Source organism: Mycetomoellerius zeteki, unplaced genomic scaffold, assembly GCF_001594055.1.
Source record: "Mycetomoellerius zeteki isolate Tzet28-1 unplaced genomic scaffold, Tzet1.0 scaffold124, whole genome shotgun sequence".
Lineage (NCBI taxonomy): Eukaryota > Metazoa > Arthropoda > Insecta > Hymenoptera > Formicidae > Mycetomoellerius > Mycetomoellerius zeteki.
The window spans coordinates 17,150-34,422 of record NW_017256169.1 but is presented as its reverse complement, the minus strand read 5'-3'; the positions used below and the strand labels follow the sequence as shown (position 1 = coordinate 34,422).

At 34.1% G+C, this 17,273-nt stretch overlaps 3 protein-coding genes across 5 annotated transcripts; 2 read left to right on the top strand and 1 right to left on the bottom strand.

The window, feature by feature from the left end:
* The first annotated feature begins 1,042 nt into the window (after positions 1–1,042).
* Rbpn-5 (Rab GTPase-binding effector protein rabaptin-5) lies at positions 1,043–6,108 on the top strand. Of its 3 annotated transcripts, none has more exons than XM_018461663.1 (9): positions 1,043–1,136; positions 1,248–1,768; positions 1,990–2,097; positions 2,179–2,612; positions 3,126–3,622; positions 3,771–4,052; positions 4,161–4,380; positions 4,576–4,686; positions 5,641–6,108. In XM_018461663.1, the coding sequence occupies exons 2-9, from the start codon at positions 1,726–1,728 to the stop codon at positions 5,806–5,808; spliced, it is 1,863 nt and encodes a 620-aa protein (XP_018317165.1). In that variant the 5' UTR covers positions 1,043–1,136; positions 1,248–1,725; the 3' UTR covers positions 5,809–6,108. The 3 variants fall into 3 exon arrangements, with proteins under 3 accessions (XP_018317165.1, XP_018317163.1, XP_018317164.1); XM_018461661.1 differs by having other exon boundaries at positions 2,179–2,624; XM_018461662.1 differs by having other exon boundaries at positions 1,993–2,097; positions 2,179–2,624; positions 5,641–5,808.
* Positions 6,109–7,677: 1,569 nt separating this feature from the next.
* Positions 7,678–13,656, bottom strand: Pat1 (Protein interacting with APP tail-1). The gene is made up of 9 exons (XM_018461660.1): positions 13,146–13,656; positions 12,633–12,746; positions 11,954–12,210; positions 10,538–10,717; positions 9,026–9,281; positions 8,821–8,945; positions 8,476–8,755; positions 8,242–8,407; positions 7,678–8,169 (listed from the first exon to the last, which is right to left on the bottom strand). Exons 1-9 carry the CDS (start codon positions 13,287–13,289, stop codon positions 7,940–7,942), a joined length of 1,752 nt encoding a protein of 583 aa, XP_018317162.1. The 5' UTR covers positions 13,290–13,656; the 3' UTR covers positions 7,678–7,939.
* Positions 13,657–13,676: 20 nt separating this feature from the next.
* LOC108731358 (uncharacterized) lies at positions 13,677–16,416 on the top strand. Its single transcript, XM_018461659.1, has 6 exons — positions 13,677–13,733; positions 13,996–14,151; positions 14,230–14,437; positions 14,922–15,110; positions 15,398–15,514; positions 15,638–16,416. Exons 2-6 carry the CDS (start codon positions 14,001–14,003, stop codon positions 15,870–15,872), a joined length of 900 nt encoding a protein of 299 aa, XP_018317161.1. The 5' UTR covers positions 13,677–13,733; positions 13,996–14,000; the 3' UTR covers positions 15,873–16,416.
* The last annotated feature ends 857 nt before the right edge of the window (positions 16,417–17,273 follow it).

The window sequence follows — 17,273 nt, the reverse complement described above, 5'->3', positions numbered from 1 at the left end:
CACTGTCACCAAGCTCAGTTGATCTAACTAGGCCAGTCAGTCCATCGGAATTGACCAATCGCATTTGTCATTTTGTTTGAAGAATTGACAGATTGGTCAATTCCGATGGATTAATTGGCCCAGTTAAGTTAATTGAGTTGGTGACAGTGGCCCTAAGAACGGACTATGAATTCCGGCCCTAAAGTGTTCGCGATTTGCATAGGAGAATATATTTTTCCGCGTGTGAATCTTTTTTTAAATGTAAAATACAAAATATAAAATACAAAAATAATATATAATATAAAATATTAAATTTAATTAAATTAATTTTTTTTTAACATGTGAAAAATAATATAAAATAATATATAATATGAAATATAAAATTTTTAATATATAATTTTTTTATATATAACGATATAAAATTATAAATAAAGATGTTCCAAATTAAGAAAACTAATTTTATATGTATATTTAATTTCATATAACGATTTATCATTTTTATTTTAATATTTTTTTGATAAAATTTAGCTTACTTGTGGAGTTTTTGAACTTCATAATATGAATTTATATTATGATTTATTTTTTTAGTTTATTTTTTATAGAGTTCTTTTTGATAAAATATTAGCGTAATTTCAGAATTTAGGGGGCTTATTACGGTTCCTTGTGACGAAATGAAAATTACAAAAGTTTGAATGTACTAGATTGAATGTACTAGAATATTTATAATTTCATTGGTTAACTTCTAGTGAATTTGATCATTTTTGTAATTTTCACTTCGTCACAAAAACCGTAATAAGCTCCCAGAGTTGGCAGCACTGATCGCAGGGTCGCAAACGTTGCGGTCCAATCAACGTTAAGCTCGCTCGACTCTGATTGGACCACGCCTGCGATATAGGCCATGTTCGTATATTACTGCCAGTTGACTGCCAGTATTGAAAATCTATAGTTCCCGTTACGTGTACTATAAAACTGGCAGTAATATACGAACACGGCCATACTTGTGACGTTTCTGCACTCAGAAAGAGAGAAAAGTGAAAGGGTGTATAACAAAAGGTGTAATTCCTGAAAAAAGGAGAGGTTTGGTTTTTTTTATTGCTCCACTGGACTGCACATTGAAATTTTCTATCTCGCTTTCATCAAACTTTATTGTTATTCATGTACGTAAATTTGTATATATATACATACTTGAAATTAAATAATCTGTAAAAGATTATTTAATTTTAAGTCTGTATGAATATACAAGTGCACATTACATTATTACTAATTAGAGGTTGGAGTTACTTGGAGCTGCAAAGCAGACATAAAGGGCGGAAAACAGCAAACGCGGAAGGTGTCAGCCACTATCAGCCACTGTCAGGAGGTGCAGCCGGGAGGAGCAGTGAACATCGCCAAATATATACGAGTGTTAAACGCATCGTTTAACGAATTGCTCGCGAATCTAGCGAAGTCGTTGGATGAACAAGCGAGGTCGCTTCCGGTTCTTGAGTCCGTTTCCGTGATCTGACTATCGGTGATTTTCATTCTCGAGTCTTCATTTGCGTTTTGGATCTTTCGTTCGAGTCACTATGAGTCAGTGACGCTGGTAGCGGCATGCTGTCGCCGTCATCGTCATCATTAACGTTGTCGTCATTGTCGAGAGGTGGCCAGTCCCGGCTGAGCTCCGAGATATGCTCTCCGAATCCTTGTCCGTGGCAGTGATCCACCTCGGCAAAGTTGTCGTTCTCGTCCGCGCCAAGTGATCATACAATGGAGAACCAGGAAGATCGGACGGTCAAAGCAAACGGAAACGGTATGTCACCGAGCAGTAGTCCTTATTTAGATCCTTGTCGGTATCATCGTCACGTCACTCAGAAGGAAAAAAAAATGAAAACAAAATATTTAGACGCGGTGTTTAAGAAAGCACAATTTGTTCATTTATCAGGCTTCTTTTGTGACGTCACACGTTTGTTAATGTAGAGAATCCCCTTGCGATACGATTTAATTTCATTAAGAGTGTCTGTTATGATTCAGAAGATCCACAGGCGAAGATCAGCCGATTGGAGTCGGAGAACATTAAGATGCGAGAAGAATTTAATGTACAAAGGGCTAAGATGAAAGAATTGTTCCTTCAGAAAGAAGGTATGTAACATGTACAACTCAAATCTTGAGCAAATAGCTCTTTGGCAGTTTTATCGAGTCTAGAATCAATGTATTTTATAGAAGAATTAAAGCGGAGACTGGAGGAAAATATAGGCCTGCAGAAGGAAAATCTGAGACTGAAGAATGAGCTGGATGAGGCTAAGAGCCAACTAGTCGTCGCAGATCTTAAGATACAAAATCATATATTGATTGAGAAGAGGAAGGCTCAGGAAGAAATAGCATCTTTACAGCAAGTTATACATGAAACGGTGGAGGAGTCTTCTTGTTCGAGAAAACAGCTTGTTAGCGAAGTGTCCAAATTGCAATTGACTCTTTCTAAGCTTCAAGAAGAGAACGCGTTATTGAAAAGCCAATTGCCACGTGATCCGCCAATGGATGGACCACAAATCTCGTTATCTACAGTAACTAAAACATTAGCTAGAAAAGTGGTTTCACAATTAGGCGCGGACTCTTTATCTTTAGGCCCTGACAATTTAGAAGAAAGCATGAGGAAGGTAAAAAAATATGTACGTAAATCTAAAATTGCATGAAGCATTTATAATCCTTGCACAATTAACCTTTTGTTAAGTGACCAAGTTGGATTTTGAAGGCATGGTTGATATTTTGATTATAAGAATTCTAAAGATAAATTTAAATTTACAATAAATAAGTAAAATACAATTCGACTTCTAGAAAAAAAAACTCATTGTTGAAGTTTTTTCAAATATATAAGAATTTTTTCAGATTTTTATACAGTTATATAAGAACAATATAAAAATTTGCACTGAAGCTCAAATATCCACTTTGCTGAAGGAAGGTGTAAAATTCCATATGACTGATGGAGGGAAATTTATGTATATATATATATATAAAATATATATACATTATATAAGAAATATATATATATATTTTTGTAATACATTTAAGCGACACTAACATTTCTCTAGATACGTTAAATTGCTTGTCTCTCAGTAATAATATTCGTAATATTTGTTGCAATGATAGATAAAAATTGTGTAATTTCATAGGCGCAAGAAGATGCGGAAGTTTTACGTTCGTTGGTTGTGCCACTCGAGGAGGAAATTAAAGCTTTAAAAGAGAAACTAAGGTCAACCGATGACGAGTTACAAAAATGTAAAGAAGTTCTATTAAAGAAACGGCAGCAGGAACCTGGTTCCTTTGAGCCGTCGTGTGATATGTGTGTAAACTATGAAGCACAATTAGTCAAAGTAGAAGCGACTGCCAAGAATTTAGAGAAGCAGCTGTTGGACTCGCAACGTATGCTACAAGCTCAAAAGGAAGATCTAGCTAAGGAAGTTGAATTTCGAAAGGAGATGGAGGAAAAATGGAATGAGAAAAAGGAAGAGCATAAAATCAAAGTTGCGGAACTCACTGTTACCTCGCAGACAGCGCAACAAAATTTATTAGAACTAAAGAAAACTTTCGAACAAATTCAAAGGAACGTATCGGAGGAACTTATTAAATTGACACGAGGCAGAGAAGAAGTACAGAGACATCTCACTGCGTAAGATGATCCTTTTCTATATACAAATTTTTAATAGCATTACATATATACGAAGTTAAATTACATATAAAATAAGAAATATAAATAATATTATAATAGTATATTATTGATAAAGCTTTTTATTCCAAATCTATCGATATGCTTGCAGACTTCAGATGGAGAATGAAAATCTTGTGGGTAAACATAGCAAACATTCGCAACAACTTCAAAGTGAAAGCATCAACATGCCAAACACTGTTGAGGAATTGCACATGAGTCTTTTAAAGATGCGTGAGGATTTAATTACAGCCAAAGTAGCTCAAGAAGTTGCACAGGAGAAGGAAGAGACATTGCGATATGAAGTTACTTTATTGAGAGAACAAATGGAACAAGAAAGTAGAGTCAAAGAACAGGATATTGTTGTTTTAAGGAATGAAATAAGTGGGTTGAGGTGAGCGATTGTATATACTGATTTTATACGTGCGACAAAATTGTCTCAACTATAATTGTTTAATACCATAAAGATTAACATAATTTTACTCTGTCGAATAATTTATAGAGCACAATTAGATAAATACATAAGAGATCATCGTACACTCGCTGATAGAGAAGAGAAACTTGATCGATTGGAAAAACAGCTGCTGGAAATCCAAAAAGAGAAGAAGGATGCAGATTCAATTATAAGCGAACTACGACAAAGAGTTATGAGTTTACAACAAGAATTAGATACTAGTGAGGCAGTACAGAAAGACTTTGTTAGATTATCACAATCATTACAGGTAATTGAAATAATATAAACAGTGAATTCAAAGTTGTGTACGTGTGTATTTTATATCGAGATATAAAGTTGATTCAAAATTATTGAAAAAAATTTGTATATATAAATAAGAGAGCTCATTATATATATTATAAACAATTATAAATAGAGCTATAATATGCAAAGTAATAATTATTTTAATAATCACATATTATAGGTACAACTGGAAAGGATTAGACAGGCAGGTAGTGAAGTAAGATGGCAACATGAAGAAGACGTTGAAGAGTGTCCTAGTTGCCATACCACGTTTTCAGTTACAAAAAAGAAGGTAAATTGAGAAAGCATAAGTTAAATTATTATTACGATCTGTATGCACAAGCACACACGCACATACAAGGTGTATCTTAAATAGCGCCCACTAATCATACAGCTCTATTCCTGAGCCGTTTTTTCTACAATACTCAATGAAACAGTTAATTGCTAAGTAAAGCTAATTCAAATGGCGCCATTCTTTAGACGGACGCTTAGTGAGTCACGCGTCTGGTAATGAGCGTGATTCACAGACACGAGTCGCCCGTCTAAAGGACGACATGGATTTTATTACTTTACTTGATAATAACTACTTGAGCATTGTAGAAAAAAATGGCTCAGGATTTTTCGACTCAATTTTTTTATCAGGAATAGTGCTATATGATTAGTGGACTTTAATGAGCACTATTAAAAGTTAAACGCCATGCCAATCCTTACAGACTGGCACCAGACTTTCCGTTTACGCCACGCCGATCTCAAAAACTTCTTGAAATATTTAGATCTACTTCAGAGAACAAAATTGTACTGTTCTTTTGTGTGACTGACGATTCGTTAGTCGTCCCGGCATCACTTTGTTTCTCATTCTTTTGTTTACTTTAGCTCACATACTGCCTGTATCTCTCCAGTTGACGGTATTGTGTGACATAAACAGAAAGTTAAACGAAATAGGCTCTGCGCTTAGTATGTTAAGATACATCCAGTATTGTCATCCAGTCAACAAACCAAAAAAAGTGAAATACTGACTGCTTTTTAACAAAAAAAATGACAAAAAGTGATTTAAGTGACTGAATGGCAGCGCTGGATACACCTTGTGTGTGTATATATATAAGATCTGTTCGTGTTATTTGCATTTTTTGCACTCGGCATCTCTCTTTTCAAGGTCAAATATATGAATGTACAAATATTTGGAGATTTCATGTAACGCGAACAAACCTATAATATAACAGAATTAAAGAAGCTTTAATATCCGTAGGTACATTGCCGTCACTGTGGCCATATATTTTGTCAATCTTGCCTCTCACACGTTGTGAACAGTGGGCCGAAACAAAGACCATCCAGAGTCTGTGATGTTTGTCATACTTTATTAGTGCAAGATACCGCACCATACTTCAGCCAAGAACCTCCACATACACCTGATTAAATGTTCTAAAGTTATGGGACTTTAACACAGTTTAATGAGATGTGCAATATCAGTCCGGTAATATGTTGACTAGTATGTCTAAAAAATATACCGATCATTAGATGACTAACAATGACTCTCTTTCGTTTGCAGAGAGCGAAAGTTAAAAGTGTTGATAGCATAAAAATGGGATTAGATAAGATTCTTATTACCTGAAAATCGGAGTGATACAAGAAATATCGTGTAAATATAAAGTTATGTATTACCTAATGGTTACTGTAATTTAAACAGATTAAAGCTTTTGAATGTATGTGAGTTATACAGAAGAATATTGTGAGTATTTATATTACATTATCTTGTCTTTATTTAATTACGGATCTCTCAGATCTTTGATTGAGAATTTTACTAGTCTATAAAAGAGAAATAGACATTTAACTCTGATAGAATATTTTTGGTTTACTTAATTCTGCAATATTTTTTTAACGTAAAAAAAATGGATTGATACTTTTAATGGATGGTCAAAAAAACAAAATAGAATGTACAACTAATTTAATTCATCTTATGACTGCTAGCTCTGATACAATAATTAATGATGTAATGACAATACAAGAACAATTTGTAGTGCAGTTGATAACATGTAATCTATTTAAATTTTCATAAATTAATCATAATTTACACAATATCGCTAAATAGATTATGTATTGTCAACTACATCTTGAGCGCCTGCTACCTTTATATTGTCTGAATTTATTAGAGAGGCTTTACTATCTATTCAGTTATACAAGTTATACAAGTTTACATTGGATGGATTACGCATCCTATCATTTGATATCTATCTAAAGAGTGCCTAAACGAATTTTTAAAATTGAAATGATACGAATCTTCAAAAACACTTGTAAATAATTAGCGAAAGTTTGAAAATTTTATGATCTCAAAATATCTCTAGGAGCAGTCATCTCAAGGACACGCGCGCGTCTAGTTTTTAATTATCTATATTCATTATGACATTTGTACAAGAACAAAATACTAGAAAAAATATAGGATGTATATAGGAGGTATTTTTAAATTTAGATATCAAAATTTTACAAAGTGAGAAGGTAACTTTATGCAGCAAAACATCTGTTCAACAAATCGTTCATCGAGTTTTAATTCCTATCTCTTTAACTACATTACTGTTATAAACACAAGTGCATGTATTTTGAATATTTTTTATTACTTAAAAATTATGCGTGAAGATCTACGATCAATGTAATTTTGAGATGAACAATGAATTAAACATATTATAAATGTGTTTGATAAACAATCATAAAAAAAAATATTTATATGAAACCTGAGCGACTCTCTTTGAAAGTAGTTCAGTAATAATTGGCGAATTGTAAAGTATAAACATATGTATTATATCTGTATGTTTATTCTTTACGATTCGCTATTACGCACACCCGCGCGCGCGCACGCACGAACCAACACGCAAACACGGTGTTCCAGAATATTTTGGAAAATTTTCGTGTGCAGATAGAACGGATTACATTGAATCGAAGTCTTTGATTCCGTTCTATTTGCACACAAAGATTGTCCCAAATATTCTGGGACATCCTGTGTATATGTATATATATATATATGTGTACATAAAATGTATGCAAATCAGATTAAACATTAGCAAATTTATATTAAAATTTTATATATAAATACAAAATATTTAAAAAAAGATATATTTTTATGCGCAAAAAATTTTAATAAAACACAGACATCAAGTTTAAATATAATTCAGCATAAACACAGCAACTCAACTAAAAAAAGAAAGCCCCATCAATGTTTATATTGCAATATCATGACTAATAAAAATAATTTACAAATTAAATTAATATTTTCACGCATCGTTTGAATTTAATATTATTGATAATGTTTCAATTTGTTTCTTATTTGATATAGATACTACGCACGTGTTATAAAATATCGACATAAGAGATGAAATTATTAATTCATATGACCAGATCAGTGATTTACAAATTTCTACAATGATTTTCATACAATCCAGTTATAACTTTTTTCCTTCTTACTTTGGCCCAATGTCTTGTAAACGCAACGGAGACCAGCAAGTTGCTTGATGACATACAATGACATAAAATTTGAATTAGACACACTTATTGATATATCACATGGAAAAGAACACATTCATTACATTTGTGATTGGTTGTGGACGTTTTTGTACATCGATCGGTGGTTCTTCAGATTGAGCGTGTTTGTCTCTAAGCTCTTTCCAATGATTCAATGTATCTGTGTATTCCGATATTTTCTCGTAATCCTCTAACTTATTGTACACGTGTAAAAGTCCTCGGTAATCGTATTCTAAACCACTATAACCTTCTCCAAATAACTTCAAGCCTGTCAATGCGAAATTTGTGAAGTGCAATGGCATTTCCTGTCAGAATGGACTTAATTAAAATATATACTTACTAATTGCGATACTACGACGGTAAAGCTTTTCGGCATCTCTGTATCGATTCATGTGGAAATTATATAATGAAGCTAAATGCCCTATACTCAAGCCCACTTCGTAATCGTCAGGTCCTAACAATTCTTCTTTAATACCAATAGCTTTCAGGTGCATCATTTCCGCCTCCTAAAGCACGCGCATGTTAAAAATACAAGAAAATAATGAAAGATACCGTGTGTAAATATATAAGTTACCTGAAACTTCCTCATACTCTGATATAAGCGACCCAGATTCCCGTAATGTTTTGCCGTTTGTACATTTCTTTCGCCGAATGCAGTTTTCGACATTTCTAAAGCGGATAAATGGAGACATTCAGACTTGAGTAAGAGATTCTGTTCCGACAATGGCGTCGATGCGTTATCTATAGCAATTTCTTCGAGAATAAGTGCCTTGATTCTCCTAGCGCTTGCGAGCATCAAATGATTCGGGGGTAAATGTCTCTCCATAATATCTATAGCTATTCCAGCATGTTCACTGCAAAACAAAAGTAAATCATACTGTCAATATACAATAAATCGAATATATTTCTAATTAATTACCTTGCATCGTCAAATCTGCCGGAACTATATTCATGTACATAGAGAGCGTAAGCTAAGTCTTCGTGTGCCAAAGCAACATGAAGATTAGTCCTGCCGAAAATCGTTCTTCTAATATCTAACGCAGTCTAAAGTATAAGACGAAACGTTTTACAATCGCCTCCACGAAAGATTACGAAGATTCATAAAGAGCTCTAGAGATAAATACCTTGTATATAGTTACACTATTGCTGATACTATCGAAGTTTAGTAAGAAAAATCCATAATCGATGAGAACGTCGCTATACTTTGGATGATCTGTATCGAATATTTCTCTCGCGAGATATACAGCTTCTTTGATCAATAAATCAGCTTTCTGGAACTCTCGTTTCACAACGCATGATTTCGCCGCTTGTCTCAGAACATCGACAATAATTCCCGCGGGAAGCGACGGTCTTAATTGTTTTAACGCTTTTATACTCCATCTGAATGATAGGCAGTATTTAGTGTATATAAAATATTAGAAAAATATTATATATATAGTATTATTTAAAATAAAAAAAATTATGTTATTTAATATCATTAAGAATCAATTTATAGTCTGATCAATTTCAACTCGCATCACATATCACAGTATTTTTCAACCTTTTTTTAATTTGCGGTACATTAAATAGCAAGCCAAATTTGTTGAGTTATACCATTATAATTACGTTTCAATGCTCAACATAAATCAGATACTTTCAACACGACATTCAAAAAAAATAAAAAGTAAAGTTAAACAGTTATATTTTGTATTCTATTTTTTAAAGTAATTTTGTTGCAATAACGATATCGCTTTAGTTAAATAAGAATAAACTAATGTAGATAATTTTCAATTTTTTAAATACTTTTATTTCGTGTCTCATTAACACTACATTGACTGCGTTTCGATAAGAATATTCGATAGATACTTCAAAATAATAACAAAATTATAACAAAAAATTAGATTATTCTAAATCACATTAAAAAGTAATATAACAAAAAAAAACAGTTTATCGCCTGGATATTAAGTTTACAGTAAGTAGTATTTTTTAAATCTGTACTTTAATAGAAATGTATAATATTATAAAATAAATGACAAAAATTTCAATTTTTTAAATACAAGTACTTTAGGTATTCAATATTATTTATATAAAGTTACATTGTGATACAGAAATTAATTATCCAGTAAATAAACAAAATATTTGTTCTAAGTCTTTCTACTAACTCAGTGAATTGCAATGCAACCTTGCATAAGTTATTCTGAAAGAATACTTAAAGTACTTATTTAAAACATTTAGATTTTATTTTTTTAATTTTAGCTTACAATAAAAATAACAAATAAAGTAAATAAACTAAAAATGTGTTGTTCAATAAAAACAGAATGTTATGAACACAACTTTTATATGTATATAGTTTGTTCAAAGTATAAATATTAATATATGTGCTATTAATATATAGCTATCGAACATTCTTAAGCGCATGATACACGTGAAGAATTATTTTATTCTTGTTGTTCACCGAATGCTAAATAAAAATAAAACGACATGCACATCATGCACTTTATAGAAAACGTAATCATGCTTATACCATCTTTAAAATTTCTGCAGCACACCGGTTGAAAAACCCTGCTATATTGATTTATAAAAAAAAGTCTGATTAAAGTTAATTTCTGGCGATTGTAACCTATTTCGGAAACGACAAATATTAGGTAGGCGTGCACCTATGAGCTTCATCGTATTCACTGCGTATGTAGAATAATACACTGAACTCTGCAAAAAGGGCAGCGTGATTGCTATTATTGTACTGCTTGCTTTTTAACTTTTCTATCATTTCCATGGCAAGCTGATGAGTTTCCGCAGCCCCGTCGAAATCGCAGTATGCTGCTTGTGCATGTAACAGTCTGAAATGTATTAACAGGATATTATATTTAGCCTATTAAAAACTTGATCGATCGAACTGAGTGACTAATTGTAACACCCGATACTCTAAAAATCTGTCAACTAAATGGCTCATGTATAGGTAAATAATTGCGCATTAGTGCAAAACGTGTCTTTTGATACTCGTAGGTTCAAAAAATTCCGGAATTGATTTATAACATAAGGTCTGTTTGTAGATGTGTGTGTGTGTGTGTGTGTGTGTGTGTGTGTGTGTGTGTGTGTGTGTGTGTGTGTGTGTGTATCGAATCGAATTTGAAGTTTTTGCGTCAAATCGAATCGTATCAATTTTTAATGTGAAAACGAATCAAATTTTCTCGAATTTACATTAAAATAAAGCAAACAAAAAATAAGCGGATTCAAAATTGAACCACCGGTGACTCGAACTTTCAAATCTTATTTGATTTCGAATCTTTCAGATTCGAAAACGAATCGAATCCACTATGATTCGAATAAATTCGATATGAATTCGAACTATTTGCACACCTCTAGTTGTTTGCGCTTCTTGCACTCGGTATCTTTGCGTAATTCTTTTTTTTTAATGTCCGAATATTTATCTGAATAAATATGTTTTGAAATTCATTTTCAATTTCATAAGTTAACTTGCTCTATATTTTTATTACTTATTATGTTATTCCATACAGCAAGCCTGTCCAATTTTAGTTTCGGAGCTAAAACAAAAGCCATCAACGCAAAAAAATTTAATAAGTAAGATTTTAGGGACTGTAAAGTGTTCCTTTTTAAAAATAAGGAGTGATTTTTTATGAAGAGATCGGTTTAAAATAGTCCCTTTTAGTTTGAAAAATAAATTTTTCACAAGATAGATTGATTTAAAATCGCAATTGTCGTTCGGAAAGATCAATCTTTTGGAGATTGAAACATCCCTAGTTCAATAACATTTGTAGCTTTGTATTAACTATTGATAAAATATCGTATAAACATGATTAAATTCAGTTTTATGATAACTGGTATTATAAAATTAAATTTAATTAGTGTTAAGAGATTTTATGTCAATAGTTGATAACTACAAATTAAATACTTTTAAGCGTTTTAAAAACGTTAGCTCTGCTAGCATTACACGTGGCAAGCTTTGAAAGAAATGTAAATAAAGGTATAAGTAAAGGTAGGATTAGTTATTTCTATGTTAGAAATCAATCATGGGAACTTTTTGAACCTATTAGCATATGTGTCAACGTTCTTACTTGTGACAACAGTCTAATGTCCTACTCCATTCTTTGGGGGTCTGATTGTGGTCCATACATAATTGCTTGCAAGCTGACAACACGTCTTCGCTTTCTGAATACCAGCCAGCATCACTGAGAAATCCGCCAAGTCTTAAACCCAGATTTATTAATTTATCAATTTCCTGTGATAAAGGACTCTCTCTTGCTTGGAAACAGCACATGTTGTAACTGATGACCAGATGTTTCGCTATCCTTATTTTATGATCCATTGGTGCCTTTAGTTCCGAAAATGCAAAAATAAATATTTTCTGACGTTGAAAAAAAATGACTGCCTCTTTTTATTTTTATATATGTAGATTAACTTTTATTTTGATTTAACTTACTGCTTATCTTTTTCTAATTCTAGAAATTTGAAAGAGATAAAGAGTAAGTAAGTTAATCTATATTGATAGAGACTGACATTAGAGTGACATCTAGACCAAACTTTGATTAATATAATCGGTGAATAACTATCAAATTGTATTTGTATTTAAATGGAAATGATTTTTTGTTCAACATATGGAAAAAAAAAAAGATTAGAAATGACGAAAATTGAAATTTTGCTCTAGGCAATTCTATCGATTGAGTTAAATCACTGATTAATTTAATCCGAGTTTGGTCCAAGTTGCTCTTGAGAACTTGTACTGGACAGGCTTACCTGAAATATTTTCAGGAGTTGCAATCGGCGATTGGTGACCTTGAGCATCTTGGAGAAAGTCTCCAGATCGCTTAATTCTGCCCCCAATATACATAGTCTCCTCTCTGTGTACAACTGAAAGAGATCAGACCGATAGAAACCAAGGGTACGTCAAACGTTATTATTAAGCGCACACGATGGAGTCAATCGGAGTCAATCGAGGAACGAGATTGGCCAATTGGAGGGACCACAGCGAGAACGCGTCGAATTCGTCGCGCCGTGGATGTCGGGTCCTCGACACGACACTCGCGAGAGAGCGGATGATCGCGTGTCGTCGTCGTTGGGAACGCACAGCGGTCTCACGATGTCGTTCCCGACGTCGTCCACGACGAGGCGAGATACGATAAAAACAAGCGTGGCTATCATCGCACGCGGGTGACTCCGTGCTCCGATCGACGACGACGGGACCCCTCCTCTCCCCCGTGACCCTGTCGTCGTCACGCCGACGACGGCACAGCTTGACGTCCTTTTTACCTGATAGTAGAGATCGAACCGCACGCTCTTGGGCAGGTCGACGAGGTATGGTTTGTAGACGCGGAACCTGTCGACCACTGCGGACACGCACAAATGGTACAGGCTTCTCGTGGAAAACAACCGTGGCTCGCGTCCATCGGCCATTTTCGCGAACGGCCTTTTTTTGATTAATCACCAACACAATCTCGGGTGTTGTAACTTGTAACCCGCACCGTTGTGCTGTTCACCGTCGTGGTGCGCGTGCGTGTGTAATCAGTAATGGTGTGTAAGTGCGTGCGGAATGTGCGAACGGACGGTACCGCGGTACGTCGCGCGATCAGAGATGTCGCGTTTTTTCCCCCGACAGGTTGCGAGCGCACACCGCGAAACCGCGTGGTGCCCTCGCACCTGAAGTCGACAGAAATCGAGCCCATGGTGGAATTATACAAGGTGAGTCATTCCCGTGGATGCGCAGTAGCCTAAAAGTAGTGGGGAGTGGACAGCCAATCATGGGGGGCCCATTCGATTAAAATCCAATATGGCTGCGTTTATTGTTTTGGAGCACTGCGTGCGGTGTTATTACGACTTACGACTGATTGCAGCTATCGTGTAAGACTGTAATAAACGAATATATATGGTTTTGTTTAGAATATATGTAATGTAGTATAATATAATCCCTAATAGCACACTTTATCCTGGGGATGTCCTTAGGGATGTTCAAAGGACATATGGACATCCTCTAGACATCCTCAGGACATCCCTTGGAAGTCTGTGCTCTGTTACGGATATCATACAATATAATATAATAATAGAATATATAATATAATAATAGAGGTTAGTGCAATATATGTAATAAGTGTATATTTTTCAGGGAGCATGCCGACCTGTTGCATTAGAAACTGTAGCAGTCGCACTTCTCGTGCATTTAGTGACAAAGTAATGTTTTATACATTCCCAAAAGATATCGATTTGTGTCGAAAATGGCTTGAAGCTTGTGGCAAAAATGTCAATTCTCAGATTAAACATGGTACATATAACAATTTAAAATTATACATGTCATTAGCGTATTTCTTATTACAATAATTGTAACAAAATATACTTTTAGAACGGGTATGCGAAGTGCATTTCAAAGCAGAATGCATAGAAAGTCAACTGGCGAAGCCACAGTCAAACAAAATCCAAGCACGTATAATTCGAAGACTGAAAAAGGGATCTGTGCCAACTGAATTTCTGAACTTACCGAGTGGACGAAAGAAACGATTACATTCGTATCCACAGTCTTGTATCAATGAATTGCCAAAAAAATTAATTCGGTAAGAATAATAAATCATTCACATGATGTGTGTTGGAATGCATGTGATGCATGTGGTTATGACCTACAGGCGTATAAGGGTAGATGGAGTTAGGGTAGGAGACTTTAGCGTGTAACCTGATGAATCGAGAGGCGCTGAAAATTCCGGTTACAATGCGCATGCTTTTCGTGCTTCACTTTTTTGTTTTTCGCCTTCCGCTTTTCTTCTAGTCTCGTTTATAAATATAAAGAGTCCTCATATAAAAACAGTTGGCCTACTTATTTGTGCGTTAGAAATAAGAGCTGCTAAGGGCACGCTTTTCAAGACAACAACTGATATTTATAACAGTGTCATTCATAATGCAATATTACTGACGTGAAGAAAGTGAGTTCAGAAAAATATAATTTTTTTACGATATATTTGTTATTATAATATAGCCGTTATGTTATCATTATTTCGTTAATAAATTTGACTTTATTTTACTGATCCTATATAACATTTGTAGTACTGGCGTTCCAACCTATGCTGAACTCGTCGTGTGCAGCAAGGGTGCTATAGATGCATCAGATTTGACGAAAGTTCAAGCAAGTTTAGTGGAAGACGACGTACGAGAAGAAATCGTGGACTTGATTGAAGTTGAAACGAGTTCAGTGGAAGACAATGTACGAGAACAAAACATGAACTTGACTAAAAGGTATATATTCTTGCTAATGTCAATAATTGTCTTCCATAATTCTGAGTCATTCTATTGTCATATTGAACTATCAACTTTTTTAATTGCACAGTAACCCAATATACTCTACTATTTGTATGGAGTTTGTATTGGATTACTGCGCAATTATTTTATTATTATTCATATTATTTATTTATATTTACATATTATAATTTATTTTATTAATTATTTTATGATGTAAAGATTTATGTCGTTATTTCTTTTATAAGACGGAAATTTCAAAAATGCTTTTTTTATGAAATGTACAGTATTGGTGTAGTAACAGTCGCTAAAGATATCGCATGTACAAACCCAGAACCTGCCAACCTGTCCACAAGTTCAGTGGAACAACATATATGGAAGAAAGACATTAGTTTCATATTAGGGTATGTGTTCTCTGTCCTTTACATTAAGTAGAATATTTCATCAATTTGCTAAAAATCTTGATTTTCATAGTTTTTTCTGTACTTCTTTGTTTCTTTTTTATTTATTTATATTGTGTTTTTCAGAAATGGACGAGGAGTTGAATATTCAAACTCGTCGATTATTGACATGCTTTTAGCGCGCCTGAAAAAAGTAGAAGAGGAAAATACTGAATTAAAAGCACAGTTGCATCAAAAGTATATAGCAATGGACTGCATGAAGAAGGACGTACAGAAATATGCCGATAAGTTTACGACTGACATTCTTCGCAAGATGTTTACATCCGGACAAGTGAAAATTATATCTCCAATAGATCGTTGAATTGTTTGGACAGTCGAAGATATTAGATATCAGCCATTGCTCTTCGATCCATAAGCTCAAAAGCATACATTTATTTACGGGAAGTTCAAAAAAATTCCGTTACTATGTATTATAATGCTGAAGCATTGGATTGCCAACTTTACGGTCATACTTGTTGTCATTTCAAAAAGGCATTCTTTTGTCGATTAAATCACTCAAGGATATTTGAAGCCGATATCGAAGCAAAAGACATCGAGTCACAAGCGTTGGAATATATAACTGGCTATGTAGCTTATCGCTTCGGCCATAAATATAAGCATTTGGGCACTCCTACCAAAAAGTTACTTCCGCGCGATGACTGGATTTCATGTATTTCGCGTGGAAATTGTATCCTTCCTTCCAATAATTTCATGGAAGCAGCAAAAATCATGGATACTGAATTTCAATTATTTCACGGAGACTTTTTTTAATATGCGGGATAACATTTTTGATACATTAATCGCAAAAGTATGTCTGAAAATTGAATACAAATTTCCAACGGAGGTGATCGCATGTTTGGTGCAAACCAGATCGTACATTTGGCTGCGCAATGTAAATATGTAAATAAAAACGAATAATATAATAAGAAAATAAAGAAAAACAAAAAAAATGTGCAATCGTGTTTCTACTTAGTAACATTGTTACAGTTTGTAATGTTTTTATATTTTAATAGATTTAATAAAGATTTCATTGTTATTTTAACTTCTAATACTGTGTTTTTATTAATCATCTCCTGTGAACATTTGAATTCCGCGTGCATAAAATGGGCCCTTCGTGATTGGTTGACAAGATATGTCTCCCACCCTCTGCTGCCATTATATGCAATGATTCACCTTGTATAATTTCACCATGGTCGAGTCCAATCAAGCTTTCTATGCTTCCGGGTTCCGGGTCCAATCGAGCTTTGATCCGAAGCTACAGGGTCCGCGACATTTGCAACTAACAGATGATAGATCCTTCGACCAATGGGTGAATGGGTCTCCCCCTTCTCTCATAGCATCAGCTGATTGGTTGAAAGAGAAGGTTATGTGATTCAGGTGAAATTCATGAAATGGGCATTATAGGACCACGTGGGCAAATGCGTTTCATGTAGGCTGTGGCCATGAGGGACCCCAGCATAATATCTATGATATAAAGATAAGGGTATGTTCTTGCGCATGGCCACGCCCACTGGCCAATCAAAATATATAGCAAGATACGTCATCATTAAGTGCGAAATTCAAACGTATGCTTTTAAAGCGAGAAAAGGAAGAAAGATGAACTAGTGCAAAATAGAGACACTATAATAAGAGACTGGCATAAGTTCTAGTTGGATAGAAAATGACGTTCACAGGACGATAAGTCATATGTTGGATTCACACTGCATCCGATTTTCGTCATACG